The 20,250-nt window shown below is 39.0% G+C and overlaps 1 protein-coding gene across 2 annotated transcripts in view; it reads left to right on the top strand.

The window, feature by feature from the left end:
- The first annotated feature begins 9,152 nt into the window (after nucleotides 1-9,152).
- Nucleotides 9,153-20,250, top strand: part of LOC141435508 (uncharacterized) — a 56,739-nt gene continuing 45,641 nt past the window's right edge. The window contains exon 1 of one of the 2 annotated variants that reach the window (XM_074098202.1): nucleotides 9,153-9,284. Coding sequence is in view for 1 of the 2 variants with exons in the window: in XM_074098201.1 (XP_073954302.1) it covers nucleotides 20,202-20,204 (3 nt within the window). In the remaining variant the exon portion in view is untranslated. Of the gene's footprint in view, nucleotides 9,285-20,115; nucleotides 20,205-20,250 lie in introns of those variants that run through there. The other variant, XM_074098201.1, reaches the window with a different exon arrangement.

The raw sequence follows: 20,250 nt of genomic DNA, 5'->3' as shown, positions 1-20,250 counted from the left end.
CATCAGCTTTATTTTTTTCACCACCATATAGTTGAATAGACAAGCATGGTGGTCGCATGGGATCCGATACAATCGGGAGCATTGACCTATTTAGGAGGACTTGAGTCGACTGGTCCTTGAAAAGCTCGTCATCGTGGGATAAACTGAACAAGATACAACTTTTTAGGCCGCGTTTCCACCAGAGATGTGCGAGGATGTGTTGCGAGTTCCGCTGTTTCCACCAGAGACGTGCTGTGCGAGCATAGGTAAATTAAGCGGTTCTATTCATGAAAACAGATTGACTAAGCAGACGAACGTATCACAATCAAATCGGGGACGTTCTGAAGAAAGGTCGGGTCAGGAGTACTCTAAACCGACGTGCATGCATGAAAAGATTGATGAATGTAGAGGAAGCGAGAGTTGTATGCCTGAATCGTAGCAAGTGGAAGGATGTAGTCTCTGCCTACCCGTTGGGAAAGAGGCGTGATTTTATGTATGTATGTAATAATAATAATAATAATAATATAATAATAATAATTCATTTATTGCTTGAAATAATAATAATAATACAATAAGGTCTTAATATTAAACATTATGCACAATTATTTCACCTTAACGGCATGCAATAGTTTTAATAGAGTTTTTTGTTATAAATTCATTAAAATTACATTAAATCACATTTATTTTTTTTAGGTTACCGACATAGCCCGAAGAATTGCGAAACTAAAGTGGCAGTTGGCGGGGCACATTGCTCGCAGGACGGATGGCCGATGGGGGCCAGAAGGTTCTCGAATGGCGTCCGCGGACCGGGAGACGAGCTGTCGGTAGGCCTCCAACAAGATGGAGCGACGACTTGGTTAAGATCGCGGGATCGCGGTGGATGCGGAAAGCGCAAGACCGGTCTGAGTGGAGAGCCTTGGGGGAGGCCTATGTCCAGCAGTGGACGTCTTTCGGCTGACATGATGATAATGACATTTGTTTTACCAAATACTTACTAAATTTATATGTCAATTTTTAGCCAGCATGTCATGTCATATATAAAATCATAAATTGGAGCCTAATATAATTATTTATTTGCTTATCGCGATTCTAATGTCAATTGGTTACATTTAACATAAAACTCGCTCAATGTATAAAAGCACTCTGTAGTTAACAGATCACACAGTAATGGATAAAATTCATTATTTGGTAAACGTGTCCATGAAATTGGTAATGCGTTATATATTGTAATCGCCATATGATAACAATTTTTGCGATTTAGTCTCAGTCTACACTTAGGGGCTAACAGTGCTTTGTGGGTTAAAGTACGCTTTTTTTCATTACATTTTAAATTAAATAAATACATATTATTTCTTACAAATTTACAAATTTCAAATATGTAGAGGCATGTTATAGTCATAAGTTTATGTTTCTTAAATAAGGGTTTACATGACTCTGTCCATCTTTGACCTTCTATTGCTCGAACACATTTCTTTTGAGCAACGAAAACTCTCTGTATGTCAGTTGAATTTCCCCACAACAATATTCCGTACCGGAGAACAGAGCAAACATAGCTGTGATATGCTATAAGTGTTGTTTCAGTTGACGTTATTCTTTTTAGCTTCTTTATCGCAAAAACAAACCTATTTATCTTATTGCAAACCTCATCAACATGTTGCTTCCAGTTTAGATTCTGATCAACATTTATTCCAAGAAATTTAGTAAATGTATGTATTCATGAAAAACATATTTCTCGCAACATATCTTCGCGCATCTTATGGTGGAAACAGGCTGCTGCTGCTGCGTTTAAGTGGTTTAACTAAAAACCTTTAAATAACGACTCTAATATATCGACATCATTTTGGTAGAGTCGATAAGTGAGAAGTCACTATGACAGGTCAAAAAATGCCATGAAAATTCTGCTCTTTGACAATACCTTAATCGACTTAGAAGAGATTAAAACACCCGATTTCAAACTTCAATATCTCAAAAACGACTGAACCGATATTAATGAAACATAGCTAAGAACCACTGAAAGGAATCTCGCTTTCACGTAAAAAAATTGCATCGAAATCAGTCTAATCGTTTGTGAGCTACGATGCCACAGACAGACATGGTGTTAAAATCATAACACCCCTCTTTTAGCGTCGGGGGTTAAAAATCTTGCTGACGGCGCTTTTACGAGTAGTACGTACCATTAGACAAATAAGTGGTCTATCAATTTTTAAACAAGTTCCTATCAAATGAATATGTCGCTTAAGTCGGACTTTCAAGTTGACAGACACGTATATTGGCATTATTGTTTTATGACATGCAAGCGATTATCAACTTTAGGGTGGCAGACCACATATTTGGCTGATGGTACCTTTAGTACTAACTAGGCTAGAGCATCATAATCTTTTAAGTTTTTTATTAGTTACGTGACTTTTGCCACGTAATAATTTAACCTTAAAATTGACTATAGATAAAATACTTAGGTATGGGTATTTTTGATTGCATTGCGTCATGTCATATAATATTTTGATATATATAAGATATAATATATAATAATATTTTGATAGCCGTGGTAGCCTAGTGGTTTGACCTATCGCCTCTCAAGCAGAGGGTCGTGGGTTCGAATCCTGGCTCGCACCTCTGAGTTTTTCGAAATTCATGTGCGGAATTACATTTGTAATTTACCACGAGCTTTGCGGTGAAGGAAAACATCGTGAGGAAACCTGCACAAACCTGCGAAGCGATTCAATGGTGCGTGCGAAGTTCCCAATCCGCACTGGGCCCGCGTGGGAACTATGGCCCAAGCCCTCTTGTTCTGAGAGGAGGCCTGTGCCCAGCAGTGGGACGTATATAGGCTGGGATGATGATATAATATGTTGACAACCTTCTCAACACGTCCCAATGCTGAACACAGGTCTCTTCTCAGTTTGAGAGGGCTTATGCTGTAGTTTTTTTGCGGGTCCAGCGTGCAATGGTAACTTCACACACCAAATTGAATAGCTTATGTCCTAAAAGCTTTGGGGCACGTATGGCGCTACTTGCGTGTGACGTCACATGCAAGTAAGTCTTTCTCTGTCTATTCTTGAATTTCAAACCTTTAACGCTGTTGTACTCGTATTTAAGATAGCTTAAAAAAAATCTGTTTGATAACATGCATTGTTAAGCTTTAATTAATAAATTTAAAAAAAAATTACAAATACCGTATTAAGATCAACATAACTATTAGCCTTCTTACAGTAGTATTATTATAAAATTAGCGCTTACAATTGCTGAAAATCGATTTTCAAAAGTCGATTACAAAAAAGAAGTTTGCGGTTCCACATTAGCAATCCTGTTTTTTATTATTTCCGTAATATTCCTGCCTTCAGTTATGTTGCTGATAAGGGTGCATCGACCTTTGCATGTCAAAGTCATTGTTTTCTTATCACCATTGTTATTGTTAACGGTAGAATGCTCAAATGCAAATACATACCTAGTTAGTACTTATGGGGTCAAAGGTCCTAGAATGATTTTACATGCGCATACGCACGTCTTATGCAGTTGATTTCAGCGCCAATAGTGTTTCTTCAGTAAGCTTATATAATTAATTGTCTCGCTGCCGATCGTTTTCAAATCTATAACTGACAGCGACAGGTCGTTGATGGGTACTATTCTGGCGTTTATTTTATTTAATTCACGGGGGTGCATTTTTGTTGACATGGAAAAAGGTTCTCTTACAGTTTTCCGGTTATCTAGTAGAAGTACAAGGTGTCTAAAAATTATTGAAAATATCAACAAATTCATCATTCATAAAATGAGTTTTTGGTAAAAATCTCATTTTGAATACAATATTTTTTTACTGACTGTACTTTTTGTTAACTGTACTTGTATTGTCACGCAAACTACATTTGCATACCAAATTTCAAGTCGATGCCATTAGCCGTTGAAGAGTTCTGTCCTGTGGAGACGATCCTGGCCATACTACCAGGATGTCACTAACAGATTTCTGTATTGTTACGCAATATACACGAGTATACCAAATTTAAAGTCAATCCAACTACCGGAAGTTGGTCGAATTAAACTTGCAACATTTGTTTACAGACAGACAGACAACGGGACAGGTGAAAATAAAAGCCTGTAAGAATGTTACCGCGAAAATTGAGGTGATCGAAACGCTCGAATGTGTAATAACACCTGATAGAGGTGGCCTGGTGCAGCGAGAGTGCGAGAAAGATCTATCCTCGCTGCCTCTGTGCCGCAGACAGAGCCGGCGGCGGTCCGTTTCAAATTCAATACTAATTGGACTTAAATACTACCTAACTGGACAAAATTTGCCTGTTTAATCAACTGCCCGAAGGAGGGCTATGTTGTGCCACTAGATTTATTTTTATCTTATTACTTATTAGCGGGAAACCGGTGGATGCAAGTGGCAAGTTGTCGTTCATTGTGGCGTTCTAAGGGGGAGGCCTTTGTCCAGCAGTGGACGTCTTCGGGCTGATGATGATGATGATGATGACTTATTTTGACAGTCAGGTTTTTCGATTTTGTTATTTTTTTTCCACGAAAAATTCAGAGAGTGATTGTTAAAGATCCTACCTAATGCAATTATAGTTAAAATGAGAGTCGGGGGACCCGCTTTTAATGTTAATTAACTTAAAATGCAAAGTGATAGTGTAATTGGCCTTCAACTATGCAATTATATGATAACGGTTGATGTATAAAATTCAATTGCTCATCCATCATGATATGAAAAACAAGTAAAAAGCACAATTAGTATGTGCGGAGAATTTTGAGTTACTTAGTATAAACACAGACTTATACGTCGTATACGACGTATACTTCATATTATCCAACTCCCTCAAATCTCAAGCCACACTATATTTATCTATTAACAAAACATCCCAGTCATGTCATCAAGCAAGCACTAATTTGCCAGTCGGTCTGTCTGTCGGTCACGGTGCCTGCGCGACAACAATGCCTCCAAAGCTTTGTCCTGCGTCTGCGCAGATTGAATGTCAAATTGTGCATTTAATTTTCCACCAGACATAGTGAAGTAACTTTTTATATATATATATATATATTTTTTTTATTAGCCTATTTTTGTGTCCCACTGCTGGGCAAGTGGAGCAAGAGAGGAGAGGCCTTTGCCCAGCAGTGGGACACTTTTTATATTAACTAGTTTTTTTTATATGATGGGGGGAAAGGAACATGTGGGTCACCTGATGGAAAGCAATAACGTAGGTTGAGTAACGGATGCGTTGCCGGCCCTTATAGAAAGGAGTAGGCTCGTTTTTTAACCCCCGACGCAAGAAAGGGGTGTAAGATTGACCGCAATGTGTGTCTGTCTGTGGCACCGTAACTCTTAAACAGGTGGACCGATTTGAATGCGTTTTTTTTATTGAAAGCAGGTTTTCTAGCCATGGTTCTTAGACATGTTTATCAAGATCGGTTTAGCTGTTTTTGTAGCTGTTATTGGTTGCGCCGCCACCAACAAAATGTATGCAACTCTATGGTATCTCACCTGGTGTCCATTTGGTTGCGCAAATCTTCATACATTTTGTTGGCGGCGGCGACTGGTTGCGCCGCCACCAACAAAATGTATGCAACTCTATGGTATCTCACCTGGTGTCCATTTGGTTGCGCAAATCTTCATACATTTTGTTGGTGGCGGCGACTGGTTGCGCCGCCACCAACAAAATGTATGCAACTCTATGGTATCTCACCTGATGTCCATTTGGTTGCGCAAATCTTCATACATTTTGTTGGTGGCGGCGACTGGTTGCGCCGCCACCAACAAAATGTATGCAACTCTATGGTATCTCACCTGATGTCCATTTGGTTGCGCAAATCTTCATACATTTTGTTGGCGGCGGCGACTGGTTGCGCCGCCATGGTATCCCGTTGAAATATAGCCCTAATACAAACTTGACTAGGGCATTTCAATCATCATCATCCATCACCCCAGCCTATATACGTCCCACTGCTGGGCACAGGCCTCCTCTCAGATCAAGAGGGCTTGGGCCATAGTTCCCACGCGGGCCCAGTGCGGATTGGGAACTTCGCAGGCACCATTGAATCGCTTCGCAGGTTTGTGCAGGTTTCTTCACGATGTTTTCCTTCACCGCAAAGCTCGAGGTAAATTCCAAATGTAATTCCGCACATGAATTTCGAAAAACTCAGAGGTGCGAGCCGAGGTTCGAACCCATGACCCTCTGCTTGAGAGGCATTTCAATACAGAAATGTAAATGTTTAGATAGTTTAATGAGGGAATTTCAATATTTAATACACCAATTGACGTTGTTTTGTTTAAATTTAGTTAGATACCTATCCAAACCAAGTATAGGCATGTTTGTAAGAATTATCAGCGATCTATACTTATCTTTTTTGTCGCATGTTCCGTTCCTACGGATTGAAATGCATCCATTTCAGAGCAATTACATTTTAGTTACAGTATCAAAGTGGCGTAATTACTGACTCGTGGCTAGACTGATGGCTATCGTGCACGTTTCGAGAATTTGGGATTAGCCGGTGGAAAATTGCTGGACCAAAGACTCTTGCGCATACCTATTTACAGGGTGGTCATGAACGATGGCCTAAGTCTGTTAGGTGGTAGGTAACAGAAAAAAATATATATTCGAGCTCGTCATATATTTAGAAAAGAAAATGCAAAAAAACAGCTTAGTTATCTTGAAATACTCGAGCTTGTCAGAATTTCATACTCAGGCTTCATGCTTGAGACGTGCTGACTTTTAATCTGACGATTATCTAGAGCAGAGGTTTTCAGGTGTACCGCGATTGCCGCGAAGTGTATACGGTTCGTATAAAAGGTGTCAACGAGACCCTATTAATAAGCCTAAACTGTGCTTTATGTTATACATATTATCTTTATTATTATTATGTTCTTTATTTTTCTTTCATTCTTAGGTTTAGGTTTTTTATAATAGTTATAAAAAGTAAAATACAGAAAAGTACATACAAAATAAAAATATTTTGAAAACGTAACCTAGTTTGCCGCCGGTGACGGGGTAGGGCCCAAGCTACCGGTGGTCAGGGCCGCAGAGTGAGGAACCTCCGGACGATGCGTGCCGTGTCCAGAAGTATTATTATGGGTATACTGTACGGAACCCTTTATAGGTAACCTACGCGATAGTCCGACTCGCACTAGGCTATTTTTTACTGGTGTGCCGTGAAACTTCGACGAACGAAAAGTGTGCTATTAACACCAAAAGGTTGAAAACGCCTGATCTAGAGGGATGATCTAATGGTCAATGCGGGTGAGGCCGCGGGTAAAACCTAGTATTTAGATTACTGATCATGTTATATACAGTCACCCTGTAACAGAGCCAAGAGGTGACAATGACCTTCACTGCATTTTAGACAGAAATTACTACAGACTGGCGCAATGTGACGTAGCGACGATTTCCCAGTTTAAAACCAACATCCGTGTTGATATTTTTAGTATTCTACTATAATTCCTTTGCCATCATTTAAGATAGATATCAAAAAATTCCATCTACCCCAAATTCCGTGCAGACAGATCTTGAGGTAAAACCATTTATAATTCATGATCATCACCATCATCAAACTAGCTGGAAAAATATGCAAGTTGAAGTGGCAATGGGCGGGCCACATCACTCGAAAAACAGGTAACCGTCGGGGGAGAAAAGTCCTCGAGTTGCAAACACGAACCGGAAGACGAAGCGCTGGCAGGCCAGAGTTGCGGAAAACCGGTGGATGTAAGTGGCGAGTTCTTTGTGGCGTTCTAAGGGGGAGGCCTTTGTTCAGCAGTGGACGTCTTCCGGCTGATGATGAAAGTAAAATAAAATAAAAAAAACCTTCAGAATACTACAATATTTTGGACCTGACCTAAGATACTTACTTAAGTATTAAGATTGGTTTTTTGGAATCTTTTTGTATTTTTTATTTCAATTCCAAATTTTTACTTTTACGGTCATCCCGTAAACCGAAATAGAAAATACAAACTGAAATATAGATGCACAGAAAAAACAGAAAAATAAGACCATCACTGGGAATCGAACCCAGGTCCTCGGTAATCCAGTGATGGTCTTATTTTTCTGTTTTTTCTGTGCATCTATATTTCAGTTTGTATTTTCAATTACTTAAGTATGTCAATATATCGTCATGGCAAGGTCATATGACGTGATCATTCAATGATTCATCGTTTTGCAAACGGAAGACATTTATGTGGTTCATTTGTTTTCATACTGTTGCCAAGAATAATGTAGGTATTTGCAACTGAAACATGTCCAAACAGGTCGCTGTCGCCATGTGCGTTTAGAGCAGATTCACTCATAAACTCAAGTTTCCAAGCCATTATTTAGTCATTGCTAAAAATCAATCTAATAGTAATCTGTGCCCAGCAGTGGGACGTATATAGGCTGGGATGATGATGATGATGATGATGATGAATAGTAATACGTAACATATATGTAGGTATAGTATTTTTTTAAATTGAATAGAAATATACAAGTCACCCCTCCTAACAGCCGTGGTGGCTTAGTGGTGTGATTTTATGGCCTCTCAAGCAGAGGATCGTGGCAGTACTGGCAGTCATGGGTTCAAATTCGGGCTCACATCTCTTGAGTTTTTCGACATTCATGTGCGAAATCACTTTTTTACAGTGAAGGAAAAGTAATTCAATGGTATGTGTAAAGTTCCGAATCCGCACTGGTCCCGCGTGGGAACGCCAAATCCCTCTCATTTTGAGAGGAGCCCTGCGCTCAGCAGTCTATATACATAGGCTGAGATGATCTCAGGGTCTTAAATTATCTCCACGCCAAAGTTCATCTTAATCTGTTCAGCGGTATAAGCGTGAACAGGTTACAAACAGACAGACAAGAGTTACTTTCGCATTTATATTAGTGAAGATAGTAGGTAAGGATTTATTTCGTAATATCTTGGATAGACAATCAGAAGGCTATAACAAAACTATGTTTCTATTATCGTCAGCGTCAACCTTGAAGTACGGAATTGATTGGAATGATGATAAGTGCGTGTGAAAAACTTGCTTTCCTTTATCCACTGCAACTACTACAAGCCGCTGTTATGAAACTTTCAGTTTCCATTTCGCCGATGCATTTGTTAAATCACTACAAGCTATTTCCGAGCCTCAACAAACCTAAACAAGACCGCTATTCCATTGTTTTTAGTGTTAAACAGAAATCAGCTGCTGCGCGTCGCTGGCATCTGTCAGTGTTGGCGCGAACGTAGCGCGTGCACGGCGCATGCGTAGATTTCCCGCCCTTTTCGGAAACGTCAAAATTTTGTTCGGAATTTCAAAACATTTCGGAGCGTGATTGCGGATTGGCTGGACGCGGACGTTTTTTTTTCAGGTATGTTTTTATTTTAGTTTTCTTTTGTGCCAGTGTCTTTGTTATATTTAATTAAAATTAAACAAAGAATATCATGATTAAGGGTGTGTTGTGAGAAACGTGATTGTTTCTGGTATGTTCTTTTGACCTTGAGAACTGATTAGACTTGTTTGCAAGGAGTTTGTGCAATTACGCAGTGCAGATGCAGTGCAGTTCAATTGCCTATTTCAATCAACTGATAGCTTATCTATTAGGTATTGCATATTCTGGACTTAATACTTACATGTTGGAGGAGTTAGGTTAGTATTAGTACAAAACAAATACATAGTTAAAAACTGCAAGATGTTGTTTTAGAAAACAAAGAAACGCAAATTTGACTATGATGGAGGGAGAGGAGGGGTCGGTAAATACCTACCATAAACTATGGTTTAAAGCTACATAACATTTCGAAAACTAAGTCTAAATCATTCTAATGCGCACAATGAAAAACTAGTGCCTCTGTCAGCTGACAAATCGCCATTTTTAAAAATACCCTGAAACACAATCGGCAAAAAAAAACTTAATGATTATCGAACTTGCATAAACATCTACACGAGAATCAGTTGAGAGATGCGACTTGTAGAGGAGAACAGACAGACAGATGGATAATGGGCATCCACTGGACAGACATACGAAAGCAGTTTTGCTAAAGCTGGGGGGCTACTACGAAATTCGAAAATCGAAGTTCGTATCCTATCGTCCCTCTAGAGATTTGTTTGCACATACGCTTTTCGATTTTACAAGGACGTCAAAGATATTATCAGTAAGTAAATATGTATAACATAATAAACAGAGGCCTTATGACATAACACAATTGGAATCACAATCGTTTTCACCACTTCTTTCTGTCACACGGCATAAGATGATCGTAGAAAGAGATGTTGAATGCAATCGCGAACGTCAGCGCGTTATAAGACGATACGGCCACAGCACGCCACAGGGTTCGGTAAATGCAAGCAAAATTCATTGAATTGCTAGGGGTTGTCATAGTTGTCATACGTCATTTCAATCGATCTTGCTCGCATTTTACGATCCATCGCATACCTACTGTTTTACAATGCTCTACCAACAAGTAGATGTAGGTTCTTTATAACATGCACCTTTGCATGGATGCTGAAATACGGGCATTTTCATTAAAACATGTACCTACGGCGTAAAGTTAAAAGTTGTCAGTTTTGTGACGATTTTCCCCTACAGTTAATATGGAATAAAATGTCACAAAACTGTCAATATTTAACTTTTCCTTAACTATGCCGTTGCTAGGTAAGTACATGTTTTAGTAAAAATGCCCATACACCTTTTCGTCAATCACGGTCAGTTTTATGTAAAAGAAAAAACATGGACTGACATTATTTATGAGCAAGTGGGTCACAAATTTATTTTATTCATCAATGTACGTGGGCGTTTTCAAAAAAACGTGTACCTTTTCTTTCAAAATGTATTAAATTTTTTCATATAAATTTTATGAGTCAGTTTGGTGACGCCTGCCTGTACCGAGCGAGTGCGTGAAAGAAAAACGTCGCAAAACTTGACATTTTTGATTGGAACCTTTTTTTTAACCATCGGGATCGATTGTGCTTTTGATTCTGAGTAGTTTTTTTTTTCCAATATTGAAAAAAAAGAACGGGTACCTTCACTTTTTTTTTTTAAATGCCTCCGTACCTACCCTTTGTATCAAATATTTGTAAATAAAGCCCCTTTCCCTCTCTTTGTCTAATTGATAATACGAGTAAATGAACACCACAAGCCATGAACATCCATGAGATTTTCTGAGGAAAGCAATAGGCGGCCTAAACTACAACTGAATAATGAATTGTGGTGATCTCCGGGTGTTTTAATAAACATTTTTTTCATTTTAATTTAATAAAAGTAGCAATTTAGTAAAGTTGTCCATAGAAAATAACCCTCTCTCGGGAAGTCGGGTAAAAATAGGCTTGCTTTTGACCACATCACGCCTGATAATAAGTGGTGATAAAATCTAAGTCAATTGGACTGACATGGAAAAAATATTGGATATTTTCTTTAATAATATATTTAACTTGAATTAATTGAAATCTAATCAACTGTTATCATTCGGATGTTATATGACGCACGGATGTACAGTCACCAGCACCAATATCTGACACAACAAGCGTGCATAAATATCTGATACGACTCTATTTCTAGGGCCGGAAGGACGTGTCATATATTTTTGCACGATCCGCTGTGGCAGATATTCATGCTGGCGACTGTACATGTACAGTTGAGGAAACGAAATCACGTAATAATAATTAATTTTGCTATGAATTCTTTGGCAAATGTGTGGAAGATGATGTGTGGAGAACAAATACCTGTCACAAGTACAAGATAGTGTTAAATTTGTACTTAGTTCGATATAAAAACTTATTCCTTACTCTTTGCTCTAGAATAAATCGCCATTATTCTTGTAAGAGCTTTATAGAAGCCGAGAATAAAAAGCTGTCACATAAATAAGAGTTAACACTAACGTCGCCCGGCACCATCCGTCTTTTCAACTTGAACCACTGAACTATTCAGTCGTCCCTAACCACATTAAACCGTAAAAAACCCATTAAAATTACGGAACCCCATAGCCGGATACTGGGACATGTGGTATACGGAGATGTCGTTGACCTTGCAGACGTTACTGAGATGCTCTTGCGCAACTAAACACGTCGTTCTTAGATCAGGCATACGCACGAAACACCAAAAAAAAGTTTTTGTAAAAAAAATCTAATACAGTTGTTTTGCTGACTGTACTTTTTGTTGACCGTACTTGTATTGTCATCCAACTTACATATGTATATCCAATTTGAAGTCAATCCGACCCCTATAACTAGGTTAGAAAAGACTTACAAGATTTGACCCAAACCAACATGTCTGGTTCACCAAAAGCTATAAGTACTTATGAAAGCAATCTCATAGGTTCGGTGCAGATGAGGCCAAAGGTGTATCTCACTGGTTCTATATAATACATAATGCTGAGAGCTATATATCTAACCCCTTCCTTTCTAACACCCTGGTCATGATTGCGCGACCATCGGCGCTGTTAGAGATATCACATCGGCGCAGTTACACATAGCGTTTCGGAACAAACAGAATACGAATAACTCTCATCAGGTACTGAAGTTATAAGTCCAAGTATCCTGAAACTATTTTATCTTCGTCTTAGCACCCATCTGGAAGCGCAAACTTCCTATTTTTCTAAACCTGTGTACGATAGGCGTTTCACGAGCTTTAAAAGTATAAAGCAATTTTGTAACAGTTTAAAACATGGCCCTTCCCAAATTCCTATCTAAATTAGTCTGTTGTTTGCCGCGCGATCATGCGTATGCACCTTTTCAATTTGGGTTCAATGGAACTAGTTAAGTTGTTAACGTTAATGCCGACATAACTGGTTAGTTGGGAATGGTTGTTGGTACCCCGATGAATGTGTAGAGCAGGTGGAAATTTAGGCACATTTTGTTAGTTGTAAGGTTGAGTAGGAAAAATTGGGTTACGTACGACATAAGTACCTACTTATATCAGATACGTTTGTAAAATGTAGTGAGGGACCATATTTCAGAGCCATCAGTCACAGGCAACACACACTGATCAAAAATTGCGAGATATTAGACGAAAATATATTGCGTTGCATCTCTCTTTTTTCTGATATTTCTCGAAGAACAATACGAGTATTTGGGGCCTACGTGTTTATGAGTGGCGAGCACGCAAGACGCAGCGTTATTTGGCCATCCATATGGTGGACTCATCATTGAAGATCGCAGGAGTTCGATGGATTCTAGCGGTGTGAGACCGGTCATAGTGGCGTTGTTTTTAGATGACGTTTTTGAATGTCCAGCAGTGAACCATCTTTCCGCTGTAGATGATTTATTTATTTATTAAAAAGTACATTTCACAGCATTACAGTCTTGACCAATACACTGTGAAACTACACAAATCACATCTTAAACTAAGGTACAGTGAGAAACTTTAAATAGGAACACTAGTTTTCCTGTCATCCATCATGATGATGATAATGATGAACGTGTCGCTGGGAGAATAGCTATGATGGTATGATATATGGCGCTAGGTATTGGCGATAATTTCTCCTATTTTGTGTGATCGCTTGTAGTCGTTAATATTAATGGGTCCTGAAGCGTTGGCTACAGTAGTTATTGAAGCAAAAAACATCTTAACGCTTGAAATTATAGTATTTTTCCAGCTGATAGTTGTATTGTAAGATATTGGCTCTGCCATTGTTAATTTATACAAAAACAAATTGGGTGAAAAAAAATTTTTTTTTTTTTTTTATACGACTGGATGGAAAACGAGCAAGTGGGTCTCCTGATGGTAAGAGATCACCACCGCCCATAAACATCTGCAACACCAGGGGTATTGCAGACGCGTTGCCAACCTAGAGGCCTAAGATGGGATACCTCACGTGCCAGTAATTTCACCGGCTATCTTACTCTCCACGCCGAAACACAACAATGCAAGCACTGCTGCTTCACGGCAGGATTAGCGAGCAAGATGGTGGTAGCAATCCGGGCGGACCTTGCACAAGGTCCTACCACCTGCAAAAATCCACTACAATCGTTTCATCGGAAATCCAAATAAATAACTCGTGCTTTATTTACATTCGAGCGGCTCGGGTCGTATTCTCGATATTCGATGCCCTGTTACTTGAACAATACGTATCACTCATCGATGGCATACCTATTGCCCATTGTTATAAGATACCACACAGCACTACGTACGACAGGAGATGGTATTCTTTCCAGCAATGACCACTTCGATTATGGACGTTCACGGTTATTTAACATTTTTCTTAGCTGTTCAAAAAGGGGACCCTGCCAGCATCTTCAGAATCATGCCTAAGGGAGCTGTTTTACTTTTTTCTTGTTTTGTGGAGGTTTTATTTAAGTTTAGGATAGTTTTATATACTTAAACAGAGATATATCTTTACATTTATGTGACTTTAGTTTTGGGATGTGTTTATAGGAACGCCACAATAAAAACCCATACCTTTAGACAAATTTTCAAAGAAAAATGCCAAAAATACTCATTGACATCGAAAATTGATACCTAAGTTCTAACTAAACCTAACTAAACTAAACCAAACCAATCATAATTTGATTGCTTCGTAGCAACATCTCTTGTCTGGGTGAGCGGTTGGTTCCGAAAGAGTATGACGTCTGTCGACGCCATATAGATGTCGCTAGTGCTGCTGCTTAAGTAGCAAAGTAGAAATAAGAACCTGAGATATGTATGCATAGGAAAAATTCGTGTCTAGATTCCTGTCCAGCAGTGGTGTAGGGGTTATAGCACACAGCACGGAATGCTGAGGACCAGGGTTCGATTCCCAGTGCTGGTCTCTTTTTCTGGTTTTTCTGTGCATCCATGTCTCAGTTTGTATTTTCGATATGGTTTCACGGGATACCCGTAAAAGTAACAAATTTGGAGTTGAAATAAAAAATACTCCAAAAAACCAATCATAATATGTAGCAAATGATTGGCTTAGGAAAATAACAAATTGTCAAATAACATTTAGCCAATTTTTATGTTGCAAAGTTTTACTTCAAAATTTATGCGACGAGCAAAGCGAGCCTTCGATGTTAGGTTTTTTTTTAGCAGCCAGGATAAGTGCCACTAGGAAAGTAGGTAGGACGCCATTTAATATGTTGCTAATTTAAGATATGCCAATAAATACATTTGACCAAAACATAAATGACATCTTATAAAAATCCTAAATTATAATGATTAGTTGGGAAATGATATCAGTGCGAAAAGTTGAGTTGGGAAATAACATTTCGCCTAAATAAAAATATGGGATAAATAGTTTGGGAGCTAATAATTTGCTAAATAATTTTCGCCGAAACATAAGTAACCATTAGGTAATTGTAAAACGTCTTCTCACGCCATCATGCTTAGGTACACTTGTGTTATCTATCAGTACAATATACCTCCTGCGGTAGATAGTATTCTATTCTAGTAACGATATAACCACAATAGAATAATAAATATAAAACAAAAGATGCTTGTTTTTAGGGTTCTGTAGTCAACTAGGAACCCTTATGGTTTCGCCATGTCTGTCCGTCTGTCTGTCCGCGTGTAAGCTCAGAGACCGTTAGCACTAGAAAGCTGTAATCTGACATGAATATACATATCAGTCACGCCGACAAAGTGGTACAATAAAAAAGTAAAAAAAAAATGTAGGGTACCTCCCATAGATGTAAAGTGGGGGTGATTTTTTTTTCTCGACTTACCCTATATTGTGGGGTATTGTTGGATAGGTCTTTTAAAACCACGGGGGTTGCTAAGACAATTTTTCTATTCGGTAATCTGTTTGCGAAATATTCAACTTTAAAGCGCGAATGGTAGTAAATATATCAAATTTACAAGTAAAATTATAGCGGCTAAGATTGCTTGAGAATTATTAGTAGTTTAAGGTAAATAAATAGCAGCCTAAGGTATAAAATAAACCTAAAATTCAGTACACAATACGAAATCCTTAGAAAAATATTATTTCATTGTTTCGTAATGGCTACGGCACCCTATCCTGGGCGTGTATGACACGCTTTTGGCTGGTTTTTATTATTTATATATTAAAAGCTTTTAACTGACTTGTAGTGACATAGAATAAGCGTCTCTTCACAATATTGATTTTTAATTAAAAACAACTACATTAGTAACTGATTCAGAAATGCAATGGAAAATATATCAATTGCTTATTTTTAGTCGCCTAGGCGTAGTTTTGAAACTTTTTGCTTAAAGATATTTTGCATCGTGTGTAGTTTCATCTAAAAACAAATGTATACTAAAAGCCATTGAAGGCTTCTAAAACACTTCGTCACTTAAAATCGTCTAAACAGCCATCACTCATTATAGTTAGGTACGATAAGAGCACATTCCATGCGGTTAAGTTGTATTTAAGTGGACCCTGGCATTCCTTTGTCCAGTTTTTACACCACTTTTGCTTTCGAAGAGTAAAAACTGGCGTATTCTTTTTTGTGGAAACTGTTCGGGAGAAGTAAAATCAAAAGTTTAGGCCAGTGTCGTTACATAAGGTGTTAATTAAATAACTGAAAACCACAGACATTCCTATCGGACTTTTTATTTTTAGTTAGTTAAATGCATATTTTCGTTCAAATAGCTTAACTGTGTCAAAAATATACGTAAATACTTACTTACGTTTCCATCTCTACTCTTACTCTTACGTACTTGTAATTTGCGCTGTGATGTTTATAGAAATAAAACCAAATTGACAGAAATATTACCAACTCTATAACTCTACAACTCTATATAAGCCGTGGTGGCCTAGTGGTTTTGACCTATCGCCTCTCAAGCAGAGGGTCGTGGGTTCAAACCGCGGCTCGCACCTCTGAGTTTTTCGAAATTCATGTGCGGATTTACATTTAAAATTTTCCACGAGCTTTGCGGTGAAGGAAAATATCGCGAGGAAACCTGCATAAACCAGCGAAGCAATTCAATGGTGCGTGTGAAGTTCCCAATCCGCACTGGGCCCGCGTGGACACTATGGCCCAAGCCCTCTTGTTATGAGAGGAGGCCTGTGACCAGCAGTGGGACGTATATAGGCTGGGATGGGATTACCAACTCTACATAATTGCCTGTCAACGCTCTTATTTTGTTAATGAATAGAGTTCAACTCAAAATTCAAAGCATGTGAGTGATTAATTGACGTATTTTGCATGTAACTTTAAGACTGGGCACAGTGAAAAAAGGGAAAATATAGTGTACTTAATCGATTCAACTATCGATTCTGAAAGAACTATTTTCAGGTTTTCAGCTATTTGACTAATACCTTGATCATACTTAGCTGTGTTTGTAAATGAATTACTTCGTAATTAGACAGAGCAACATGTCAACAACTAGAGTATAAAATTAATAATGGACGAAATACACAATAATCATTTGACGTACTTAATATAACTTTCAGTGAAACTATTGACTATGAAATTTTACGATTGTCCATCCAAGTTTGGAAAATTCTGAGAATTCATTAGATTTTTAACTCAATGGAATTTTTTTGCTAGACAGACCATCTGAGCCTGAACCTTATAGTGATTATTTCTATGTTTAATTAAAACCATTTTCTCTAAATCCTACGCCTTTTATCGATATGAGCTAAGTGTTCAGAGCAATATCGCCAAGGTCGCTAGTGCATTATGCAGCACTGTGTATGGCCTTGCCGGCTAATGCCAACTAGCTAGGGTTGTTAGAGATTATATATATATATATATCATCATCATCATCCCAGCCTACATACGTCCCACTGCAGGGCACAGGCCTCCCCTCAGAATGAGAGGGCTTGGGCAGTAGTTCCCACGCGGGCCCAGTGCGGATTGGGAACTTCACACACACCATTGAATTGCTTCGCAGGTTTGTGCAGGTTTCCTCACGATGTTTTCCTTCACCGCAAAGCTCGTGGTAAATTTCAAATGTAATTCCGCACATGAATTTCGAAAAACTCAGAGGTGCGAGCCGGGGTTTGAACCCACGATCCTCTGATTGAGAGGCCATAGGTCAAACCACTCGGCCACCACGGCAGTATATATATATAAATATCATTCATTCATTCATTCCAGCCTATGTCCACTGCGATATGCGACACACGATACGTCATTTTGTTAATATTACGTTAATGTCACCTCCTGAAATGCCTTGAATTGACGTTAAAATTGAGTTAAAATTTCACCTTCAGAAGACGTCACTAAAGTCTCTTAATATGACGTCTTCAGGCTGTGACATGTGGACGTCCCCTGAAGGATAAAATGACGTCTGTGTTTGACGTCATATTCGTCTAAAAAGACTAATAAAGGACGTCATTTGTCCGTCAAAATGCTACCTGGGTGCTGGACACAGGCCTCTTCTTAGAGCAAGAGGGCTTGGGCCATAGTTCCCACGCGGGCCCAGTGCGGATTGGGAACTTGGCACGCACCAAAAAAACCGTGGTGGTCTAGTGGTTTGACCTATCGCCTCTCAAGCAGAGGGTCGTGGGTTCGAACCCCGGCTCGCACCTCTGAGTTTTTCGAAATTCATGTGCGGAATTACATTTGAAATTTACCACGAGCTTTGCGGTGAAGGAAAACATCGTAAGGAAACCTGCACAAACCTGCAAAGCAATTCAATGGTGCGTGTGAAGTTCCCAATCCGCACTGGGCCCGCGTGGGAACTATGGCCCAAGCCCTCTTGCTCTGTGCCCAGCAGTGGGACGTATATAGGCTGGGATGATGATTATGTATCTACTTAATAGTGCCTGGTGCTTGTTTGTATGGTAAGTTTTTTTTTCATTCGAGTTTTGGATTGACACAATATCCGCCCCGGGTGCCATGCTAGCTATGCCAATTGGATCCAACTGCTAAGCACTGCACCTTTTCTCTGAATTTCTCACGACGTTGCCCTTCGTCGTAAATTCAAAGTGTCATTTCGTACATGAATTCTGAAAAACTTACGAGTTACGAAGCCGGTATTTGAACGCACAATCCTCTGTTTAAGAAGCCATAGATCAAACCTCTAGTCCACGGCGTTTTTTAATAATTCCTTCTTGTTTTAGTGATGTCAAAAAGTCGTTCTTTTGGACAAAATTTACATCCTTTCACAGCAGGTATCGTAAAATTACTTATTATAATTCTAAGGCTTTGGAATGGAAAATGACTAGCGACGTAGATACAGTCTATGTGTACTGATAGCATTATTTGATGCACGATTTGTCTGTCACCTACGTACATCATAAAATGGCTGAATTTGTTGCTAAGTGCATTATGACCTCAGCCGCTTCGCAGCAAGGTTGCAGCACCTTATCTAGCTGATAAGATTGTCCTATCTGGATCTACAGGTCGTTCCGGTCAGATTGTCAAAACAAAACGCTTACATAAAGACTATAGTGTCATGTAAACCTAATTACTCGTTATTGAAAATACAAACTGAAATATAGATGCACAGAAAAAACAGAAAAATAAGACCATCACTGGGAATCGAACCCAGGTCCTCGGTAATCCGTACCGCGTGCTATACCGCTACACCACTGATGGTCAACGGTACCGACACGAATTTCCCTATGCACCTTATATCTCAGCTTGTGTTTCTTACTTAGTCACTTAAGCAGCGACGCTAGCGACATCTATGCCGTAAGCCCTCGAACTTTTTTCGGCATTCCTTTGGAACTAACCGCTCACCCGGACAAGAGATATCGTTTCTAAGCAATCAAATTAAGATTGGTTTTTTGGAATCTTTTTGTATTTTTTATTTCAATTCCAAATTTTTACTTTTACGGTCATCCCGTAAAACCGAAATTGAAAATACAAACTGAAATATAGATGCACAGAAAAAACAGAAAAATAAGACCATCACTGGGAATCGAACCCAGGTCCTCGGTAATCCGTACCGCGTGCTATACCGCTACACCACTGATGGTCAACGGTACCGACACGAATTTCCCTATGCACCTCAGGTCTGCTTCCCCTTAGAACAGTGAAAAAGCGAACTTTAATTCTTACTCAAATAACATTCTTTGTCATGTCATGAGTCTTGTATGAACCGTAAACTTCACAGTCAATGAACTAGCTCCATCACCTTCTTCTGCACCTATTCAGAAAAGGATGACCGCGCTTGTTTTGACGCGGACACGGTATCCATCGCGCACGCGCCAAATTCAGGCAAGCGCTCTACCAACTGAATCACATGTTCGCCCCTTCCTTTCTTTCTCGACTGAGCTGCATATTTCCATCCCTCTTTGTTTTGACAGAGGGGTTTGTTATTGATTGAATTATTTTATTCTACGTTTTGTGATCAAAACGTCAGTTTGACAGTGTATGCAAGCGGTCGCTATGTGCATTTTGTAAATTGTGATTTTATTTTACTAGTGTTTTACTGTGGTTTTATTATACTAATTTTGCTGAAATGGTGAGTTCTTTGTTTGTATACAATGACCAGTTTTATATTAATCGCT

This window comes from Choristoneura fumiferana, chromosome 15 (genome assembly GCF_025370935.1).
Source record: "Choristoneura fumiferana chromosome 15, NRCan_CFum_1, whole genome shotgun sequence".
NCBI classification, from domain to species: domain Eukaryota; kingdom Metazoa; phylum Arthropoda; class Insecta; order Lepidoptera; family Tortricidae; genus Choristoneura; species Choristoneura fumiferana.
Note: the sequence above shows the minus strand (reverse complement) of the source record. Positions and strands in the feature narration are given on the sequence as shown.